The sequence below is a fragment of the Myotis daubentonii genome, chromosome 3 (assembly GCF_963259705.1).
Source record: "Myotis daubentonii chromosome 3, mMyoDau2.1, whole genome shotgun sequence".
Taxonomy (NCBI): domain Eukaryota; kingdom Metazoa; phylum Chordata; class Mammalia; order Chiroptera; family Vespertilionidae; genus Myotis; species Myotis daubentonii.
In genome coordinates, this window is record NC_081842.1 from 218,874,555 (window position 1) to 218,894,102 (window position 19,548).

Here is a 19,548-nt window from a genome sequence, read left to right on the forward strand (position 1 = left end):
CCGGGGAAGCAGAAGGAAACCCGGCCCCTCGCCTGTGCCCCGTCGGCCGCACGAGGCCGGCACGCAGGCTGGACGCGCTCCCCACGCCACACGTGGCCAGTTCACACGGCAGAGTCGGCGAGGCCGCGTGAGCATCGCGGCACTAAACGCCTCGGAGGGGCCGCTCGCCTCGGAGCGGAAGCGAGAGGCAGGATGTGCTGTTCCCAGCGACGTGCCCGTCCCTCACCGCGGGCGGCCGTGCGGATGAGCCCACGTACGCGGCCACGCCTATCGGCAGAGGGGAGAGGCCACTAGAATCCACCACAAACGAGCATCGACTCCTGAACCCACTGGCCTCCATGCTTTAAGAGGGAGTGAGCCTGACCGGCGTGGCTCGGGGGCTGAGCGTCGACCTATGAACCAGGAGGTCAGGGTTCGATTCCCCGTCAGGGCACCTGCCCGGGTTGTGGGTTCCATCCCCAATGGGGGGCGTGCAGGAGGCAGCCGATACATGATGCTCTCTCATCATGGATGTTTCTCTCTCTCCCTCTCCCTTCCTCTCTGGAATCAATAAAAAATGAGTAAGGGAGCAGGAGAGAGAGATAGACACGTCCATGAGGAGAGAGAATCATGGACCGGCTGCCTCCTGCACGCCCCCCACTGGGGATGGAGCCCGCAACCCGGGCCTGTGCCCTTGACCGGAATCAAACCCAGGACCCTTTAGTCCAGCGGTTCTCAACCTCCTGGCCCTTTAAATACAGCTCCTCATGTTGTGACCCAACCATAACATTATTTTCGTTGCTACTTTATAACTGTCATGTTGCTCCTGTTATGAATCGTCATGTAAATATCTGATCTGCAGGATGGTCTTAGGCGACCCCTGTGAAAGGGTCGTTCGACCGCCAAAGGGGTCGCGACCCACAGGTTGAGAACCGCTGGGTTAGTCTGTAGGCCGATGCTCTATCCACTGAGCCACACAGGCCAGGGCAAAAACAAAATCTTAAAAAAGAGTGACTGTGTCACACGCACCTCATCTCAAAAATTAAATCACCAGAGCCCGTGGGAGGCGCGCGGCGTCCGGGTGGTGAGAGCCTGCCCGCGGGTGGCCTCGCGGCTCCTGGTGCCCCCACCTCCCAGGTCTGGAGGGGGCAGGCGGGGAGCCGGGGGTCCCCCAGCAGGAGCTGTGCCTTCTCCATCTGACCCTTGTCCTCCGAGCGCCTGGCCCCCAGACTCAGGGCGTCTTCAGGCCACAAGCAAAGGGGGGCGCAGCAAGGACACGGGGGGGACACAGGGGGCACAGCGGGGACACGGGGGGGGACACAGGGGGGCACAGTGGGGACACGGGAGGACACGCAGGGACATAGTGGGGAGGGCCCAGCAGCGTTGACCCAGGCGGGCGGGGAGTTCCAGGGAGCCAAGTCCCTGACCCCTGGCTTTGGGGGGCAGCGAGCAGGCCGGGCGGGAGCAGCTCCCTGAACAAAGGCCCGACAGCGAGAGGCGAGCGGGGAGACACCCGGGCCCTGGACGACGGTCACACCCGGTCCTGGCCAGCGGGGACCCTCCTGCCCCTCCGCTTGTGAAACTGTTCTCACAACCCCTCTGGGCGGCAGCGCCCAGCCAGCGCCACGGGCAGGAGTGGGGGCCCCTCTCCTCACTCTACCTGAGGGGGCGTGGGGGGAGCACAGGCCCTGCTGGAGGCCCCTGAGACCACGGCCCCGCCCCCTCCTGGGAGAGGCCCCCGGGGCTGGCCCAGGGGACGTGCTGCTGGGAGAGAGGGCTCAGGAGGTGCCTGGGGGCCGCCCCACCCTCCGAGCTGCCCGACCCGGGGCACTGCCCACTGGGCAGCCCGCCCAGCACCCGCAGGCTGGGAAGCCGGAGACGCCCCCGGGCCCGCCCCGCGCCCCGCGCCCCGCACCCCGCGCCACCGCTCTATAGCAGCGCATGTCTTACTAACTCGGTGTTACAGTTCAATCCTGTGATGACAGGGATGGGCTGCCCCTCGCGGAGCGTCCTCGGGTCCGAAGTGGCTGTGGGAGCACGGCACCCGTCACGGCGGCCCATGCATCAGCCCGGCGCCTCCACCCGCCCTCGGCCTCCGTGGTCACTGCCCCGCCATGTCCCGGTGTCAGCTCCACCCGGGTCTGAGGCCACACACACATGTCCCCCCGAGGGACGCCCAGCTCAGCGCCCGCACCCCCCACGCGCCCGGCCACCCTCCTCCAGGCCGAGGCTGCGGCCCCGCACCCCTCCCACCGCCCCCCCAGGAGCGGAGTCTGGGGGAGCAGGCACCCCTGGACTGCCGCCGGCGGAGGCTGAGACCCGTCTCCCCTCATGGTGTGGCGGCCGGAGGGCAGGGCTGGCCCCTTGGAGGCTGGGCCAGTGCGGGGAGGAGCCCAGCAGGGGCACCGCTGACCGTCACGCCCTTCCCCTCAGCTCCCCAGGTGGAGGAGTTGGGGTGCAGACCCCCAGGCGAGACTTTGAGGCCCAGCACAGCCCGTTCTCACACAGCACCTCCCACCGAGGCATCCTGGACACCCCCAGGGCCTGTGGCTCAGTCAGCAAAACGGGGCTCCCTCCTGCCCCCCGTTTCCCCCCAACTGGGAGCACCCAGTCCCCTCCACCCCGTGGGGCACCTGGTGGGATGCACTACTTGGCCTGGTCACCTCCCCAACCCAACACACACACACGCACACTCACCCTTACACACACACACACTCACACTCACCCTGACACTCACCCCTCCAGACACACACTCACACACACCCACTCACACTCACCCTTCCACACACACACACACTCACACACAAACTCACACTCACCCCTCCACACACACACTCACACACACACACACTCACACACACACACTCAGCTCCACTCTGCACCAGGCGCTGACCACTAGTCGTGCTGGGGGTGCTGCTGGGGTGAAAGATCCAGTGACCAGGCCGCAGACCCCAGGGTGGGGGTCCCAGCAGCACCCACCTCACCGACTCAAGGTGCTGAGGGCCGGGTGGGTCAGAAATGACTCGGCTGACAGAGGGCAGACGCCGCCCCTCACACTCACGCTCCGGCCCACCACGGCAGACATCACTAGTCAACCAGCACCACGGATCCACCACCACGCGTGTGGCCGCTGAGCCCGGACCCAGCCAGGAGGGCGGGCGTGGGTGCTGTGTGGGGTGTCGCCAGGGTGTCGGACAACATGCAAGACGGCTGCCACCAGCCGGACGTGGCGAGTTCAATGTAAATTAATTAAAACAAACGAAATCTAAAATTCAGCTCCTCAGTCACCCTGGCGACGTCTCCCGCGCTCACAGACACGCGGGCCGGCGGCCACCCTCAGACGGCGCAGGCGCTGCAGGGGTTCGGGGGCGGCGCTGGGTCCGGGCCACCGCGGTCCCCTGGGCCCTCCTGCGCTGGAGGCGCTCGGTATCCACTCACGGAGCTGCCTTCTCGTGTGCCGCCTGCTGGGCGGAGCGGGAGGAGCGCGTGGGCGGGGTGGTCAGGGAGGGCTCCCTGGAGGAGGGGGGCGCTGGGCAGTGGCGTGGGCAGAGAGGGCTGAGGGGTGAGTGGAGGGCCAGGTGGAGGCAGCTGGTCAGGATGACAGCACACACCTCCCAGGGCACCGGCCGCGATGACACTGACCAAGGTGCACACGGCCCCGCGGACACGCTCTGACCAGCGGTCTTGATGGCCCCAAACTCCCTGAGGAGCAGAAATGCTTTCGGGAGGGAGGTCCAGACCCCAGAGAGGTAGGAGGGGAGGGGGGGCTGAGACAGACCCTGGGCTGCCACAGGGGGGCCCGAGGAGGGGAGCCGTGACCCACAGGGCCCGGTGGTCACCCTCGCTCCACCCCGAGGCCCCGGGCGGGATCCGGCCGCGCCCTCCTCGCCGGGGCCTGGCGCCCGTCACTTGCAGCTCGAAGGAGCCGCCGCCGCACCTGAAGGGCCCCTCGCTCGGGTTGTGTTTTTTATTTAATTTTCCAACGAACACGCTCTTTTATCATCCCAAACCGTGAAAGTGAATTAAGGAGAAATGGGTTTCTTTCAATTAGGCTCGGCGTTGCTTTGAGTAACTGCCTATAATTCTATTTAATGAAAAAATAAAATCATTATTCCGCGGCTCCCCTGCCCTGTCACGAGCCCGCAGACGGGCTCCATTAGCGTGCACCGTAGATTTATTTAATTAGAAAAATATTTTGTTTTCTCTGATTCTTTGGGAAAAGAAAAAAAAAAACCCTCCAGGCACAAAATTAATCAAATCTGTTACCTGGCGGTTAATGGCTCCTCGGCTGCGGCACCTCTGGGCCCGCGCGGCTCCGGCCCTGATTTCCACCCAGATGTGGGCGCGCGCCCCCCGCGGGCGCCGCCGCCCGGCCCGGCCGCGTCTGGTGAGCTCAGCTGCCAAGCCCCTGGCTGCCGGGGTGGAGACCCCCGTGGCGGGCACACGGGAAAGGAGCCAAATTCTTCCCTGGCCACAAAGACCGTCCGCTGGGCGCGGGGCGCACACAGGATGCCCGACGGGGCCCACACGTGCTGCTCGTTAAACTCCAGCCCCTGCGACGGAGCCCACCCGGGACCCACCACCCGGGACCCACCACCCGGGACCCACCACCCGGACCCTCATCTGGTCCCCAGGGACCAGGGGGCAGGAGGAGCCGGAGGGACCCGCTCACGGTGACGAAGCTGTCACTCCCCTTCCTGGGGGTGGCAGGGTGTGGGGGGCAGGCACTGGGCCCCCCAGAGCGACCTGGAGGGCCCGGCAGGGGGGTGCCCACGGGGTGAGGCCTGTGCACTCGGGGCCACTCTGGGCCGAGCTGGGGACATGGAGTCACCCCCTGAGCCCTGGCAGAGGACGGGGCCCCCGGGAAGCCCCAGGGGCTGATGCGGAGGATGAAGCCGGGGGACCGGTGAGACTCAGGAGAGAACTTGGGGGCGGGCGGGGGCACAACTGTGCTTCCCAGTGTCCGGGCTCAGGAAGGTGAACAACTGGCCTGAGCAGACAGGCCCATCCTCAGCCCCAGAGCTCCCCTCCCCCCTCTCCTCCCTCCCTCCCCTCCCCTCCCTCCCCCCTCCCCTCCCCGCCCCCCTCTCTTCCTGCAGGAACCTCAGAAAGCCTCCTTCCCAGTGGCCAACAATCCCCTGGCCCGAATCGGGCGGGGCTGGCTGGAGGGCCGGCTGGAGGGCCGGCTGGAGGGCCGGCTGGAGGGCCGGCTGGAGGGCCGGCTGGAGGGCCGGCTGGAGGGCCGGCTGGAGGGCTGGCTGGAGGGCTGGCTGGAGGGCCGGGCGGCGTGGCCGGGTTCGGGGAGTGGGGAGCACAGAGGTTCCGAGAGAAGCCGCCGGTGCTCCCGGGACGCTGACCCTCCTGGTCCCGTTCCCGGGGGCGGGGGGTCCCCCACACCTAGTTATGTGGATGTGTGTCCCCGGCTTCCTCAAACCCTGACATTTCTTTTTTCTTTTAAATATACTTTTATTGATTTCAGAGAGGAAGGGAGAGAGAGAGAGAGAGAGAAACACCCATGATGAGAGAGCATCATGGATCGGCTGCCTCCCGCACGCCCCGCACTGGGGATGGAGCCCGTAACCCCGGCCTGTGCCCTGACCAGGAATAGAGCCGTGACCTCCTGGTTCCTAGGCCGACGCTCAACCCCGAGCCCCGCCGGCCGGGCCCACCCTGACCCCCCTGAAACAGCCGAAGGACCTGAAGCGAGTTCCGTGTGGTCTTATTGCTGCTTTGGGCTTTCCCAGCGAAAGCGGCTCCCCTTTATTCCTGGGGAGCGAGGGGGGCGCAGGGCCTGCGGGTCCCTGAGGCTGGCAGGACCCAGGCCAGGCCTGTACGGGGTTCACCCCCAGCACTGAGCCCTCGGCCGTGTGAGGCGCCTCTCGAGCCGAGCTCTGACCCCTCTGCGGGGTCCGCCCCTGACACCCTCTGGACACACAGGCTGGCCCTCCGCTCAGCGAGGGAGCCGGCGGCCGGCTCCACGCGACTCGGCCTGGACCTCGCGGGAGAGGCCTCCAGACCCGAGGCCGCGGGAGGTGCTGGGAGCCGTGTTCTCACCTGACACCCCGGCTAATGCCCGCGGCCACCTGCAGGCAGCCCGGAGCCCCTCACCCCCCCCACCCCCATCCTGGGCCGTGAGCTCCGGGAACAGCTGTGCACGAGGTCTCCCGCCTACCGGTCAGGGGCCCCCTCTTGGCCTCTGTCCACTCGGAGGCCCAGCGTGGACCACCTCCTGCAGCCACAGTGGGTGGCGGCCACACCCACCCCGCCCCAGCGTGTCCCGTGGGTCCGAGGCAGACGGCGGGGGAAAACCCGTCTCCGTGGGATCAACAGTCAGGCCCTCGTGCCCTCCCCACCCTCCCGTTGGTAGAACCCAGACAGGAGCCCCCACCATGTCTGCAGGGCCCTGGGCCGCCTGCCTCAGCCTCCCCTCCATGCACTGCCCTCCCCGCTCCCCCCTGCGCCCAGGCTCCCCTTGACCCTGTATGGAGGCTCCAAGGACAGGCTGACGGTGGAGAGGACAGGCTGGCAGCCCCTCACCCGTCCACAGTGACATCTCAGAGACAACTGGTCTCCGCCCCCCAGTCCCTGCAGGTGGCCAACCCCCCCTATCCCCCCCCCCCCCCTTGTGTGGCTGCGGGCCTAGCCCTCCCTCCCTGGCCACCACCTGGGAAGTTGGACCACGCGCCGGGCCGTCTGTGTGTGGAGCACGGGCTCCCTCTGCTGGCGCCCGTGTGCAATGACCACAGGAGGGAGTCTGGGCCGTCACCTGGCGGCTCGTCTACAGGCCTGGATGGGGGGCTGTGCAGGCGGACCCCACTCTGGCCAAAGCCGCAGACTCAGCCCTGCGAGACGGGCGCAGCTGTGATGGCCAGGCCCGTGTCCCCTGAGCGCGTGCTGTGGGCAGAGCCGGTAGCCTCGGAGCCAGGAAGGAAACAGGCACAGATGGGAGACGGGTCAGAGCTGAGGGGAGAGCCACACAAGCACCAAGGTGATCACCCTCCACCCATTGCCCAGAGGGAGAAACTGAGGCACAGGGCCCGTCGGGAGCTCTGTCCGCTGCAGGCTGCTGGCCTGGGCGCTCTGGAGGGGGCACCTGGCGCCAGGGAGGAGGAGGAGCCGGGAGCCGCAGTGGTGGGGCCAGGACGCGCCCTCCCACCCACAAGACCCCTTCCTCCGGCCGCTGGCGGGGGGCTGGAGGCCCAGGACAGACCGTGAGCGAGAGGTGCCAGCTGCTGCCCCCGGGGTCGGACCCCGGCGCTCCTTCCTGCAAGTTGCTGGCCGCTCGCTGAGCCCGGCTCCCGGCCCTGGCCACCCGCAGGTCCGCTAAGGTCCTCCCCGACGTCCCCTCCCTGGGTGCCTCCCCGATGTGGGCTCTGCGCCCGGGGCCGCCTCCACCCCTGCCAGCGTCCAGCGCACGCACACTCCCCCGCTGCTCACTCCCGCAGCAGCCACCCAGGCCCCAGCACCCCTCCTGCTGCCCGCCTGGTGGTGCTCCCTGGAGCCTGGCCGCCCAGTTGCCACCTCGGCCAAGACTCCAGGGAGCAGCTGGCGACCACGGGACTCACCGGCCGGCAGATGGGGGGCGTCTATCGCCACTGTGGGCGACCCCCGGGCCCCGGAAGGCACTGGTGGCCTTGGCAGGAGCGAACAGCAGAGCTGGCTGTCCTCCTGTCCCGACAGCAGAGGCTGGGCGGGTTCTGTCTGCTGTGCTGGTCAGTCCTGAGCGGGGCCACCATGGGACACCAGCCGGGACTGCGCCCACCCCACCCCTGCCAGAGGCCCGGCTCGCTGAGCACGGGGCCACCGAGGCCTGGCCGCTGGCCCCCACCCCCTCCTGGCCACCTGGCCTCCGGCCCCATCCAGGACCCACAGCAGAGGGTGCAGACCGGACAGCACTGCCCGCCTCCCACACTCACTCCTAAAAGCCTCGTTCACTGAGCCCCTGGCGCTGAGAGGTCAGGGTCACCAGCGTGGAGAGCAAACGGAGGCCGCTGAGGAGTCCCTGCCCCTCACACATGCACGGCACCTGCACACACCTGCGTCATGCACGCTCACATGCAGGCACACAGCACACACATACACACGTACACGTGTGCAAGCAGCACAGCATGTGTCTGGTGCTTAGAGAGCTCGGGCCGGGGAGGACGGGGAGGGGTGGGCGCCGGGAAGCCAGGCGGGCAGCTCTAACAGGTCCCTCCGCTGGGTCCTGGCAGCTCGAGCCTCCCTGCTCTGCCTGCGGTTCTACAACTAACCCAGCGTTTTTCCACAGGGAGTCCCTCACGCCTGTATCAGCCGCAGAGGGAAGACTTCACTTCCGGCTCAGTGCTTCCCTGTTCTGACGACACCCTCCTCCCTCAGAGACCCGTTACAGACATGTTATTCTAAGGACCTGAAACGGACACAGAGAGATCGTCCCATTTTCCTAAGAGCCCAGCAGCTTCACAGACGGTGAGCCCGGACCGTCCGCTGGGATCCCCGGCCCGGGCGCTGTCGGGTCGCTAAGCGGGAGCCGGGGCTGGGCTGCTGGCACCGAAGGCTTCAGGCCCCGGCGCAGACCCTGTCTCCAGCAGCACGGACGGACGCGGCCTGTGTCCTCTGCTGGTCCCGCCCTCGTGGGGACAGGACGGAGGCTCCGGGGAAGTCCCTCACCCCCCACCCCCCGCAACCTTTCTCGGCCACTGAGCCGCCGGCCCCACAGTCCGAGGGGAGGTTAGAGTCCGGTCATCCATCCCTCAGGGCCCGGGAGGCCGGCCACCCCACCAGCCGGCCCGGGATCAGGTGGGTCAGCGGGACCAGCCCGGCCATCCAGCCGCCGCCCCGCGTCCCTCGGCCCAGAAATGCCAGCCGCGCGGGCCACCGGCTGGTTTGGGCGGCAAAGGCGCGGGTGCCCTTTGCGTCGCTTCTGGGAAAACACGAGGCTTAGCTCGCGCCGGGACCGGGAGCCCCACGGCCGCATCCTTCAGCCCGAGAATGACAACTGTCCCCCAGCCTCCTCCCTCCCAGGTCCCCTAAGGCAGGAACGGGCCTCCGGTGCCGGGGTCCCCGCTCCCCTCACTGTCCATCCTGGGGGTCAGGTGTGGCCATGAGGTGCCTTAGCCAATGGGTGGAGCACACGTGCCGGGCGGGGCCTGGAGCCGCCCACAGCCCCCCCGTCTCCCAATTATCACCGACACCTGAGGTTGATGGGCTCCCCTGAGAGCAAGTCCCAGGCGGTCTCCCTGGGCTGAGGTCCAGGTGGGCGGCGGGGCCCTCTGTGGGGGGGAGGGGGGGCTGCTCCGATCTCTCGGCTCCTGGAGGCACCACAGCCGTGGCTCGCGGCCGCTCCTCCGCCTTCAGAGCCCGCACTGCGGCTTCTCCTCTCTGACGTCGGCTTTCAGGGTCACCTCTCTCCGACTGTGTCCCCGCTGCCCCTGGGGTGACCTGGGGCCACAGGCCGGGGACTCGCAGGCACTGGGCTCTTATCCTGCCCCACCCATCCTCCGCGGTTGGGAGGAGAGCCCGTGGGCACCTGGCAGCCTCCGCCTGGAGCAGGATGCCCGGAGCAGCTGAGGCTAGAGTGGCAGCACCTGCCCCATCTGACCCTCACGAGGGACCCATCGCCAGCCCCGGTGAGGAATCTTGTCTCTAAACTAGCGGCCAGGGGCACGGATCCGTGCACATTGAACGGGAATGAATGAGAAGAAATATTTTAATATCGCTCTTCGCCCTTTCTCTATAACAGAAATGTCAACCAAATTCACGATCGACAATGACAGACGGAAACACACGCGTGTGCGATTGGCGCCAGTGCGAGCTTTATATGTATCTCACGTGTGCGAGTCAACTTAGCCTTTTATAGACATAGAACAAACTTGCTTAGTTACACCTGCTTTCTGATGTAGCTAAACTTTTCCAGCCCAGTGAAGCACCCCAACTTCTCTTCCAGGTAATTGTCAGCAGCACAGCAGTGAGTATCAACACAAAGCAGATTACTATTGCAGATCACGCAGGGAGAACAAAGGGTGAAATATCGAACGGCAGCCGTGTCTGACTATATTCTGTGCAGTGAGAAAACCTGAAGTCATTTTCAAGGTCCACCATTTCTTACTCCTTTTCAGTCGGGTCAAGTTTCCAAGCTTTCTAAATCTCCGTTTTCCGGCCAATGAAAAGAAAATAGGATTCCTGTCTACCTACTCCAGGACTTGTGTGAGGATCATATGAGATGAGGCTTAGGAAAACACTTCACAGACGTTTGGTTAAAAGTGTAAAATGTTTGCACCTGGCTATAAAGCAAGCCGTGTTCCTGGGCTGAAGAACCTGCAAGGAGGCTGGTCGCTAGGGAGAGGAAGCCAGGTGTTGCTACGTGACGTCATTACCCAGCGCCCACAGCGACCGTTTCAGGCTGGGCTGGGCCGCATTTTGCTGTGGGGTCTCGGCAGCGTCGGCTGCGATTGGGGGGGTGTCGCTCTGGGTGGTGGCATGGCCTGTGTCCCACTTGGGGGAAGCCGAGTGTTGTTTTGTGGGTCCCAGGTCCTCGCTGCCGTTTCTCTGTAAATGGCCGGTGTGTGTCACGGCAGCTCCTGCTTTGAGCGTCTGCCCCCTGGTGGTCAGTCCGTGTCATAGCGACCAGTCGGCTGGATGGAGGGACACTTAGCATAGAAGCCTTTTCTATACAGAGACGTGTTTAATAGCAAAGTACTTTCCACTGAAACCAAGGCTTTGTCCACATCCCTTCCCTGAGCCCCGGGGGCCCTTTATGCCTCCTCCTGCCGCTCCAGAGGCCGGCGGGACGACAACGGTGAGGACCACAGCCATCGTGGGGCAGCCCCTGACACCCTCTGGCCAGGAGGCTGCGCCCTCCCAGGCTGCCCTGCAGGTGAGCAGCCGCATGGGGCCGGGCCTGTGCTGGGAGCTGGACAGACGCACCTCCTGTGAGCAGCTGGACCGGCGTTTGGCCGAGGAGCTGTGGGTCCGGGAGGGGCAGGGGCACAACCGGGGAATGTGGACGTCATGGTGACGAAGCCATCTCCTCGGCCACACTTCAGGCGGCTCGCCAGCCCCTTTCTCTCCGGCCCCAAACACAGGCCCGGCCTCCCCGTCCACCGGCTCGGCCTCCCCCGTCCACGGGTCCGGCCTCCCCCGTCCACCGGCCCGGCCTCCCCCACTGAGTCCCCTGGTGGCAAGAGTTGTGCTGTCAGCCAGGCCTGACTCCCCAACCCTTGGTATCCGATCCAGTTCCTCCCCCCACCCTTGACGTCGATCCCCCTGCCTGCCTTCAGCGGGAACGCCCCCACTGATGTCTCCTCCTCTTCGTGTCCCGTCCACAGACACACACACACCCTCCCATCCCGGCTGTGCACGCCCTCACCCTCTGGTCTGGAGCAGCACTCGCTCTCCTCGCCGCAGTGTCCTGAATGAAGACTCCCAGCCTGGCCTGTGTGGCTCAGTGGTTGAGCGTCGAACTATGAACCAGGAGGTCACAGTTCGATTCCTGGTCAGGGCACATGCCCCGGTTGCGGGTTCAATCCCCAGTGTGGGGTGTGCAGGAGGCAGCCGATCCATGATTCTCTCTCATCACGGATGTTTCTCTCTCTCTCTCTCTCTCTCTCTCTCTCTCTCTCTCTCCCTTCCTCTCTGAAATCAATACAAATATGTATTTTTTAAATGACTTCCTTGAGTGTCCGATTTCATCTCTAACTGTGAATCCCCTCCCGGTCTCAGGCAGCCCCGGCCCCTCCTGTCCATCCCGAGATCACAGCCGGGTCGGAGGGGGAGGCCAGCCCGGGACAGCGCCAGGGGCCGCCTGACGTTTCAGCCTTGCCCGCCCTCTGGGCACCGCCCACCGTGAGCGCTGCCACAAGCCAAGGTGCCAAGTCCTGGGGACACCACCAAGGCCAGCGAGGCCACCAGAGCCCCCACATGGAGGGCTCCCCCCTCCCCCCACCCCCCACCCCCAGAGAGGCAGCTCGCCCGACTGCATTAATCCAACGCTCACTCGAGCGTCAGAGTGCACACGATTTCTTGTAAAAATGATCGGGCTGCTAATTAGGCTGTTTATAACGTGTTTCCCTGGTCACTAATGATCATTAACATGCAAATGAGCTCTGGGAGGGGAGGCCTGCCCCTTCATTACCAGTTAATTACTGTTTGCATACGGAGCCTCGGATGTGAATGGCGGGGGGTGCCGGCGCGGTGATAATTACTCCGCCGACATTTGGAAAGTCATTTCGCCGCGTTATTTTTCTGTGTGATGAATGGCTCCGCGCCTCAGGTTGATAAACTTCGTTAGTGTGAACCGATGTGGGCTGCTGCACAGAGCGGCCGGCAGGCCCGGCCCATTCATCTCCGTCCCTGGTCCCTGCTGGTTACCAAGCTCCAGAGAAAGGAGAAGGCAAAGGAGAAAGTTGGGCGGCTTCGGGGGACGCGAACTCCCCGAACTTCCTGCTTTTAGGGCTCCCGACTCTGCTCGGACGCGAGGACAGCGGGGAGGACAGAGGGCGTCCGTCCGTCCGTCCGTCCGTCCATCCATCCAAAGTGCTGAACTGGGGAGAACTGTGACTCCAGGAGGCCGGCCCCGGGGCAGAGGCCAAGTCCTCCCTGCACGGTGGCAGCTCCGAGGATGGGGCCCTGCGTCCCTCTTCCCTCCCTCCCTCCTTTCTCCCTCTCTCCCACCTGCCGGGTGCCTGCCGGGCTGTGCAGCCCACCCTGCCCTCCTGGCGCCAGCGTCCCAGAGAGAGAAGCCCAGGCCAACGATGGAGCAGGCGAGGGGCGGGAGGAGGGCGGAGCTGATCTGGATGAGGGGCTGAGCCAGGGTCTCTCTGTGGAGGGACAATGGGAAGTGAGGGAGGAAGTGGGGGGAGAGGGGCCGTGCAAAGGTCCTGGGGCAGACACAGAGAGGGGCCGTGTGCCTGGACCACGTGGCCAAGGTGCTGGGAGGTGGGCAGCAGAGGGTGGGCAGGAGCCCTGGGAGCCTGATCAAAACAGAAGAGCCGTCTCCACGGCCCTAAGAACTGGCTCCCTGGGCAGGAGCTTCGCCCACAGGAGCACCCCGACCGCAGAGGGGGCCCCGGAAACCACCAGCCCAGTCACTGAGACCAAAACACCCCCGAGCGACAGGTGGGCAGGTGGGTGGGGGTGGGGACGCTGCATTATTGATCAGGGACAGGAGAGCCACCTGGCGGTGTGCCCCGCCCCCTCGCCCTCTGCCAGGCCCGCAGGAAGCTCAGCGAGGCCGTGAGGCAGGGGGAGCGGTCAGGCCGGGATGGTCAGGGGCCAGGGGAAGGGTCCGCGAGGGGAGCCCCCGCCCCAGGCTCCCACCCCAGGACTGTGTGCTCCGCCTGCAGTTCCCTCCTGGCTGGTGGCCGGGACCAGAGGCTGAAATTTCATCGGGTGCCGTGTGGACCAGACCCCCAGCCGCCCTGGTCCCCGCAGGTGAGCAGCCGCTGCAGCCACAGGTAAGCCCCCGGGGCGAGGGCGGCCTGCGTCCTGGGGTGTCCTGAGGGCTGCCAGCCAGGGGGCTCTGGGTGAGCACCCCGGGGTCCGCGGATGGTGAGAGCTGCACCCGGAGACCTGGCCAGAGCTGCACCTGGCTCCCGGCAAGGGGGAGGGCGCAGACCTGGACTGTTGCTAAGTGCTCTCCTGCCTCATGGGGGTTGGCTGGGGGATGAGTTGCCTCCTGGTTGGTGCCTGTGGGGGAGGGGGGGAGGGACCAGGGGAGCCCACAGGGGGGCAGATACGCTCAGGCCTGGGCTGTGGGCCTGCCCTCCCTCCTGTGCCCCTGGGGTGGGGGGTGGCTGGGGCAAGGCCTACACATTTGCTTCCAGGGCCGTGCCCAGGCCCCACTTGGGAGCCCTGCCTGGGCCCTGGCAGTGACGTTGGCTCAGGGTGTCAGGGGGCTCAGACTCTCCTGGCCGAGGCGGGGTCTGCAGGCGGGGACCTCGCTGAGCACCCCCTCCTGGCTCCTGGCCCAGCGCTGGGATCAGAGGGGACCAGGGCAGCGGGCGAGGGGAGGAGAGCGCACCTGCTCACGGAAAGGTGATAGGAACCTGGGCTTCCCGCCCGCGGCCTCCAGTCCAGCTCCACCCGCCCCTAAAGCCGTGGAAGCGCCGGGAACCTCCCACAATGCACCTGTCCTGTAAGGTCGGCTGGGCACGGCCGTGCAAAGGGCAAGGGCTCCCCATGGCCCCGCCGCTGCCCGGCTGCCCTCAGGACTAACACAGCCTCCGTCCCACCCCGGTCCTCCCGCCGGTCCTCCCGCCAGGGCCTAAAGCAGCACACGTCTGAACCCTCCACACCTGCCCATGGCCCTGCATCCTGATGCCCCCCCCCCGCTCCCCCTCCCCCCCAGCACGAAGAGGGTGCCCTGGGTCACCTGCACCAGGTGTGCTGCCCGAGGCGGGGCTGCCATCACTGCTGGTGACGGGCAGAGACCGGGCTCATCGGCCAGTGCCCGTGGGCACAGGGTTCGGGCAAAACTCGGGGGACCGATCAGGGCTAATGTGACCGCCCCTCACCCTCCCCAACCCCCCCCTCCCGCCTCCTGGCCCCAGGCCCTTCCTCAGCCCGTGACAGCCCCGCTCCATTACGGCTCCTGCCTAATTAGGGTAATGAAAAGGGAAGTCATCAGCAGCGGGAGATCTTAAACTGCCACCGCCTCCCTGCCCGCCCGCCAGGTCAAGGAGCTGCAGAGCCGGCCGGAGGGCCGGACAGGGGACCGGGCCCTGCTGACCCAGCTGCCCGCCCGCTGCAGGCCGTGCCCAGGCCCCCCAACAGGCCAATCCCAAGAGCCCAGACCCTGGGGAGGAAACCGGAGCCGCAGCACCCCCACTCCCAGTGCCCACCGCCCTGCCTTGCAGCGCCCGCGTCCCCCCACCCCCCATGGGTGCCCAGCTGGCTCCCTGGGCTCTGCCGAGGACTGGCTCTGCCTGGCATCTGGGCCCCTTGGCGGAGCCCAAAACAGCACCACCTTTCCAGGGGCCTGCCACGCCCCTCGCCTCCCCTCCCAGGGCCCTCAGGTGGCTGGAAGGGGGGGGAGCTCCTAAAATACCACCCGATGTGCAGCCCTTCCCCGGCTACATGGAGGCCACCCAGCCTGCGGCTCGGGCTCAGCTCCTGGCAGTCGCCTTCTGGACCCGGGGGAGCTGGCAGGAGGGGCTGGTGGTGCCCAGGGTCCCCGCCTTCCGCCTTCCGGGTGCTGGGAGGACCCGCTGGGAGGGCGCCCGGCAGGGAGGGCTCAGGAGACCAGGTGGCCAGTGGCCTGGGCAGTTCCCTGGCGGCGGCGCAGGGGGCGGGCGGGGCAGAAAGGACCGGCTGTTCTGGGGATGCAGGGCCAGGGCGCGCCCACCTCCCCGGGGCTCTGTCCTCAGCTGTGAGGACAGGACGGTGAGGCTGTGGAGTGAGGGGCCTCACGCGCGGTCAGCTCCACCCCCAAGTCCAGTGGCCCCGCACCCGCACCCGGAGCCCACGGTCTGCTCCGGAGCCCGGCCTTCAGGGGTGGCTCTCCTCCCCTCCTCCCAGTGGCCCCCGACCCGGCGCCGGGGCTGGGGAGGGACCCAACAGGCCAGGGGGCGGGACAGGGGCGGGGTGGGGCGGGGTGAAGGGCGGGCCGGAAGGACACCGGGCCGGCTGAGGGGGGGCGCAGCTGAGCAGCGGGCGGAGGGTGTTGACACTCTCCCGGGAAACGCGCCATCCCCGCCCTCGGGCTCCGGCTCGGGCTCAGCTCCGGCTCAGCGCCGGTGGGCGCCTGGGAGCCCAGCCCTCGGACCCTCCTCCAGGGGAGCGCGCCTCGCCCTTCCTCGTGCGCCCGGCACAGCCTCCGAGCGGCAGCAGGCGTGACCGTGTGCACACGTGTGAGTAGGTGCGTGTGAGCATGTGTGTGCGCACAGGTGAGTGCGTGTGAGCATGTGTGTGCGCACAGGTGAGTGCGTGTGCGCGGGCCTCCGTGGGCTGTGCGTGTCAGGGAGCATTCACGGGCAGCTGGTCTGCAGGCCCCTGGGAGCCGGGAGAGGACGGGCTGAGTAGCTACTTCTTCAGGGGATGCTGGGAGGGGAGAGGGGCCTGGCGGGGCTGGTCCCTAAACCCCGGCGGGACTGACCCCCTGGCCCCGGCCGGTTGCTCCCCAGTGCCACCCAGAGCCAGGCAGGCGCCCTCGGGGGCCCAGCACCCCCCGCAGGTGGAGCAGGTGTGGGGGTGCCAGAGTGTGGCCCTGGGGTGGCTGGGCCTGCGGAGTCTCCGTGCTGAGAAGGCTGGGGACGCCGCTATGACCCGGATTGAGGGGTCCGCCCTCCTGAGGATGGAGGGGCAGGCGGTGGAGCGAAGGCCCGGGGTCCCTGCCCCCTTAGGGCACCCCGCTCCTCCCCGCTGGGCGCTGGGTTGCTGAGCAGGGCCACAGGCCAGTGCGCAGAGGAGGAAGCTGAGCCCCAGAGGCAAATCCCGGTCTGCAGCCCGGCAAACCCTGCAGACACCCTGCAGGCAAACACCTGCCGGATTCCCCCCTCAGCTCGGGGCCAGCACTACACTGGGGGCTCAGGGGGAGGGGCGGGAGGCCGATCTAGAGCAGGCCTGGGGGGCGCAGGGCTGGGGGCACAGGCCTGGGGGGCGCAGGGCTGGGGGCACAGGCCTGGGGGGCACAGGGCTGGGGGGCACAGGGCTGGGGGGCGCAGGGCTGGGGGCACAGGCCTGGGGGGCGCAGGGCTGGGGGCACAGGCCTGGGGGGCGCAGGGCTGGGGGCACAGGCCTGGGGGGCGCAGGCCTGGGGGCACATGGCTGGGGGCGCAGGGCCGACAGGCTGACCTCCGTGAGCACTGACCACGCCCCCGCCCACCGCAGGTGCCTGAGGACCGGACATGGCCTGGTGGGGAGCACGGATGTGATGTCGGCTCAGGAGCTTGTGGCCTGCCTCTGCCGGGAGGGGGACCAGCACCTGGCGCTGGGGGAGCCCCCACTGGCCACGGCCTTCTACCTGGCTGCCTTCAGCTGCCACGCCCCCTCCGCCGTGAGGAGCGTCCGCGCCGCCCTGGCCGAGGCCCGGGGGGCGCCCGTGGTGGCCACGCTGGAGGCCTGGTGCCGAGGGGAAAGCCAGATCCCCGCCATCCACTGGGACGGCATGGCCGTGGTGTCCCTGACCGGGACCCTGGCCTGCGCCTTCCTGGCCACGCTGTGCCCGGACCACCCGGCCGCGGCGCTGCACTCGCTGGCCGGGCTGCTGGCCCGCGGGCGCCATGGGGAGGTGGTGCGGCGCTGCGGGGCGCTGCTGGCCGCGCACTCACAGCAGGGCCTGGAGCTGCGGCTGACCCGCGCGCTGGCCCGCATCCTGTCGGGGGCACAGGTGGACGCCGGCCTGGCCGACTACCTGCAGGCCTTCGCCTCCGCGGCCGACCGCACCGTGGCCTTCGTCCTCACCCACCAGCGGCCCTACCTCCCCGTGCTGGTCAGCGTCCTCCAGGCCCACGTCTCGGGGCGGCAGCAGGCCGCGGACAGCGCCGGCCAGCAGGAGGCCGACAGCCGGAGACTCCTGGCTGCCCTGGACCCCGGGGGCACCTGGAGCAACGCCCTCTCCCCCAAAGTTCTGCTCCACGGAGGCCGCTATGAGGACTGCCGGGCAGCCTGCAGCCGCGCCCTGGAGGCCGACCCCACCGGCAGCAGATCCCAAGGTAGGGGTACGGGTCACGGCCCCCCGAGGGTCAGGGTGAAGGTCCCTGCAGCCATTTCTTCCCCGCACAGCCAAGTCCTGCCTACGCTGGGGGAGGGGTTGTGCTGAGGCCGGACACCACAGTGACAGGTGGGCAGGGCCCTGCCCTTACCAAGCGCCAAGAAAAGAAGCAAACAAAATCAGCGCTTTGAGAAATGAAACATGCAAGGTGCGCCTCCAGCTGGATGATCAGGGAGGGCTTCTGGGAGGAGGTGTCATTTCAGCTGCAACCAGGATTCCAGGTTGCTGAGGGAGAAAGAGCGTGGGTGTCCGTGCCACTGAGTGGAGCTAGGGTGGCTATCAGGGGGAGGGGGCAGAGGGAGAGCGGAGGCCCTGAAGGCCGTAGCCGTGGCCACGCTTTCCTGGCCACGAAAACCTTCAGATTTGACCCTCAGGCTAGCAAGAGCCATGGGAGGGTTTTGCACTGTGGAGCGAGGTGGTCTGGGTTACACTTGTAATGTCTCCTTTGGCTGCTGCGTGCAGAACGTACCAGAGGAGCCAGAGTGAGAACTGAACCTCCTGGGAAGCCCAGAGGTGATCCAGCTGGGGGTGGTCCAGGCAGGGGGTGGTCCAGGCAGGGGGGGTAGTCCAGGCAGGGGGGGTGGTCCAGGCAGAGGGGGTGGTCCAGGCAGGGGATGGTCCAGGCAGGGGGGCTGGTCCAGGCAGGGGGGGTGGTCCAGGCAGAGGGGGTGGTCCAGGCGGGGGTGGTCCAGGCAGGGGGTGGTCCCGGCAGGGGGGGTGGTCCAGGCAGGGGGTGGTCCAGGCAGGGGATGGTCCAGGCAGGGGGGGTGGTCCAGGCAGGGGTTGGTCCAGGCAGGGGGTGGTCCAGGCAGGGGATGGTCCAGGCAGGGGGGGTGGTCCAGGCAGGGAGCGTGGTCCAGGTGGGGGTGGTCCAGGCAGGGGGTAGTCCAGGCTGGGGGGTGGTCCAGGCGGGGGGGCGTGGTCCAGGCGGGGGTGGTCCAGGCAGGAGGGGTGGTCCAGGCAGGGTGTGGTCCAGGCGGGGATGGTGCAGGCTGAGGATGGTCCAGGCTGGGGCATGTGCCTTGACCTGAAATCGAACTGTGACCACCTGGTTCATAGGTCAGTGCTCGACCCCTGGCCCCGCCGGCCGGCCGAGAGGCATTTTCACTGAAGCCCCTGAGCCTCCCGTGGACGTGGGTGTGGTCACTTCCCAGGTCCCAGGGGCTGCCAAGGCCACAGGTGTTCATGGTGGGCTGGAATGTGCCCCCGGGGTGCTCCTGGCCGCCCCCCACACTGCCCCCTAAAGAGGACCCTGCAAAGGGGACAGGAGGCAGCCAGAATGAGGAGACCGCGGAGGCGAGGACAGGAGTGTGTGTGGAGCCCCGGGGAGGTCAGGGGACCCCAGTGTGGGAGGGGCCAGGGAGAAGTGAGTGGGTGAATTTAAGGAAAAACACTAGACCCGACACCCTGACACGCTCCCCGACAAAAAGTACAAAACTGCTCACAGAATCACAGATGAGAGCTGGTGACTCTAATGTGCAGCCAAGGTTGAGGACCACTGTCTCCCGAGCATTTCTCTGCCCAAAGCACCCGGGGCAGCCGTCTCCTCTGTGGTCAGGGTTTCCCATTAAGAACGAGGCAGGCAGGAAACATCGCTCAAAACCTACCAGAACTCATCCTTGATGGTGGTATTTCGGACGCCTTCCGTTTAAAATGAAGAATGAGGTGGCTGCTCACTCTCCCGGGTGCCCATCATTCTACTAGAGATCCTTGCCTAAGCAATAAGATAAGGAGGGAGAAAAACATGTAAGGCAGAAAGGAAAAATGATGTCATCATTATTCCACACAATACAATTAGCTACGCAGAGACCCCGAAAGAGACAACAGGAATGTATTACGCATAGGAATAGAATTTAGCAGGATATACAATAAGCATTTAC

At 66.8% G+C, this 19,548-nt stretch overlaps 1 protein-coding gene across 1 annotated transcript in view; it reads left to right on the forward strand.

The window, feature by feature from the left end:
- TTC34 (tetratricopeptide repeat domain 34) overlaps nucleotides 1–19,548 on the forward strand; it is a 53,720-nt gene that overhangs the window by 17,102 nt on the left and 17,070 nt on the right. The window contains exons 6-10 of the mRNA XM_059686260.1: nucleotides 5,079–5,274; nucleotides 10,737–10,971; nucleotides 12,985–13,074; nucleotides 13,302–13,412; nucleotides 16,786–17,609. Of these exons, the coding sequence (XP_059542243.1) occupies nucleotides 5,079–5,274; nucleotides 10,737–10,971; nucleotides 12,985–13,074; nucleotides 13,302–13,412; nucleotides 16,786–17,609 (1,456 nt within the window). The remainder of the gene's footprint in view (nucleotides 1–5,078; nucleotides 5,275–10,736; nucleotides 10,972–12,984; nucleotides 13,075–13,301; nucleotides 13,413–16,785; nucleotides 17,610–19,548) is intronic.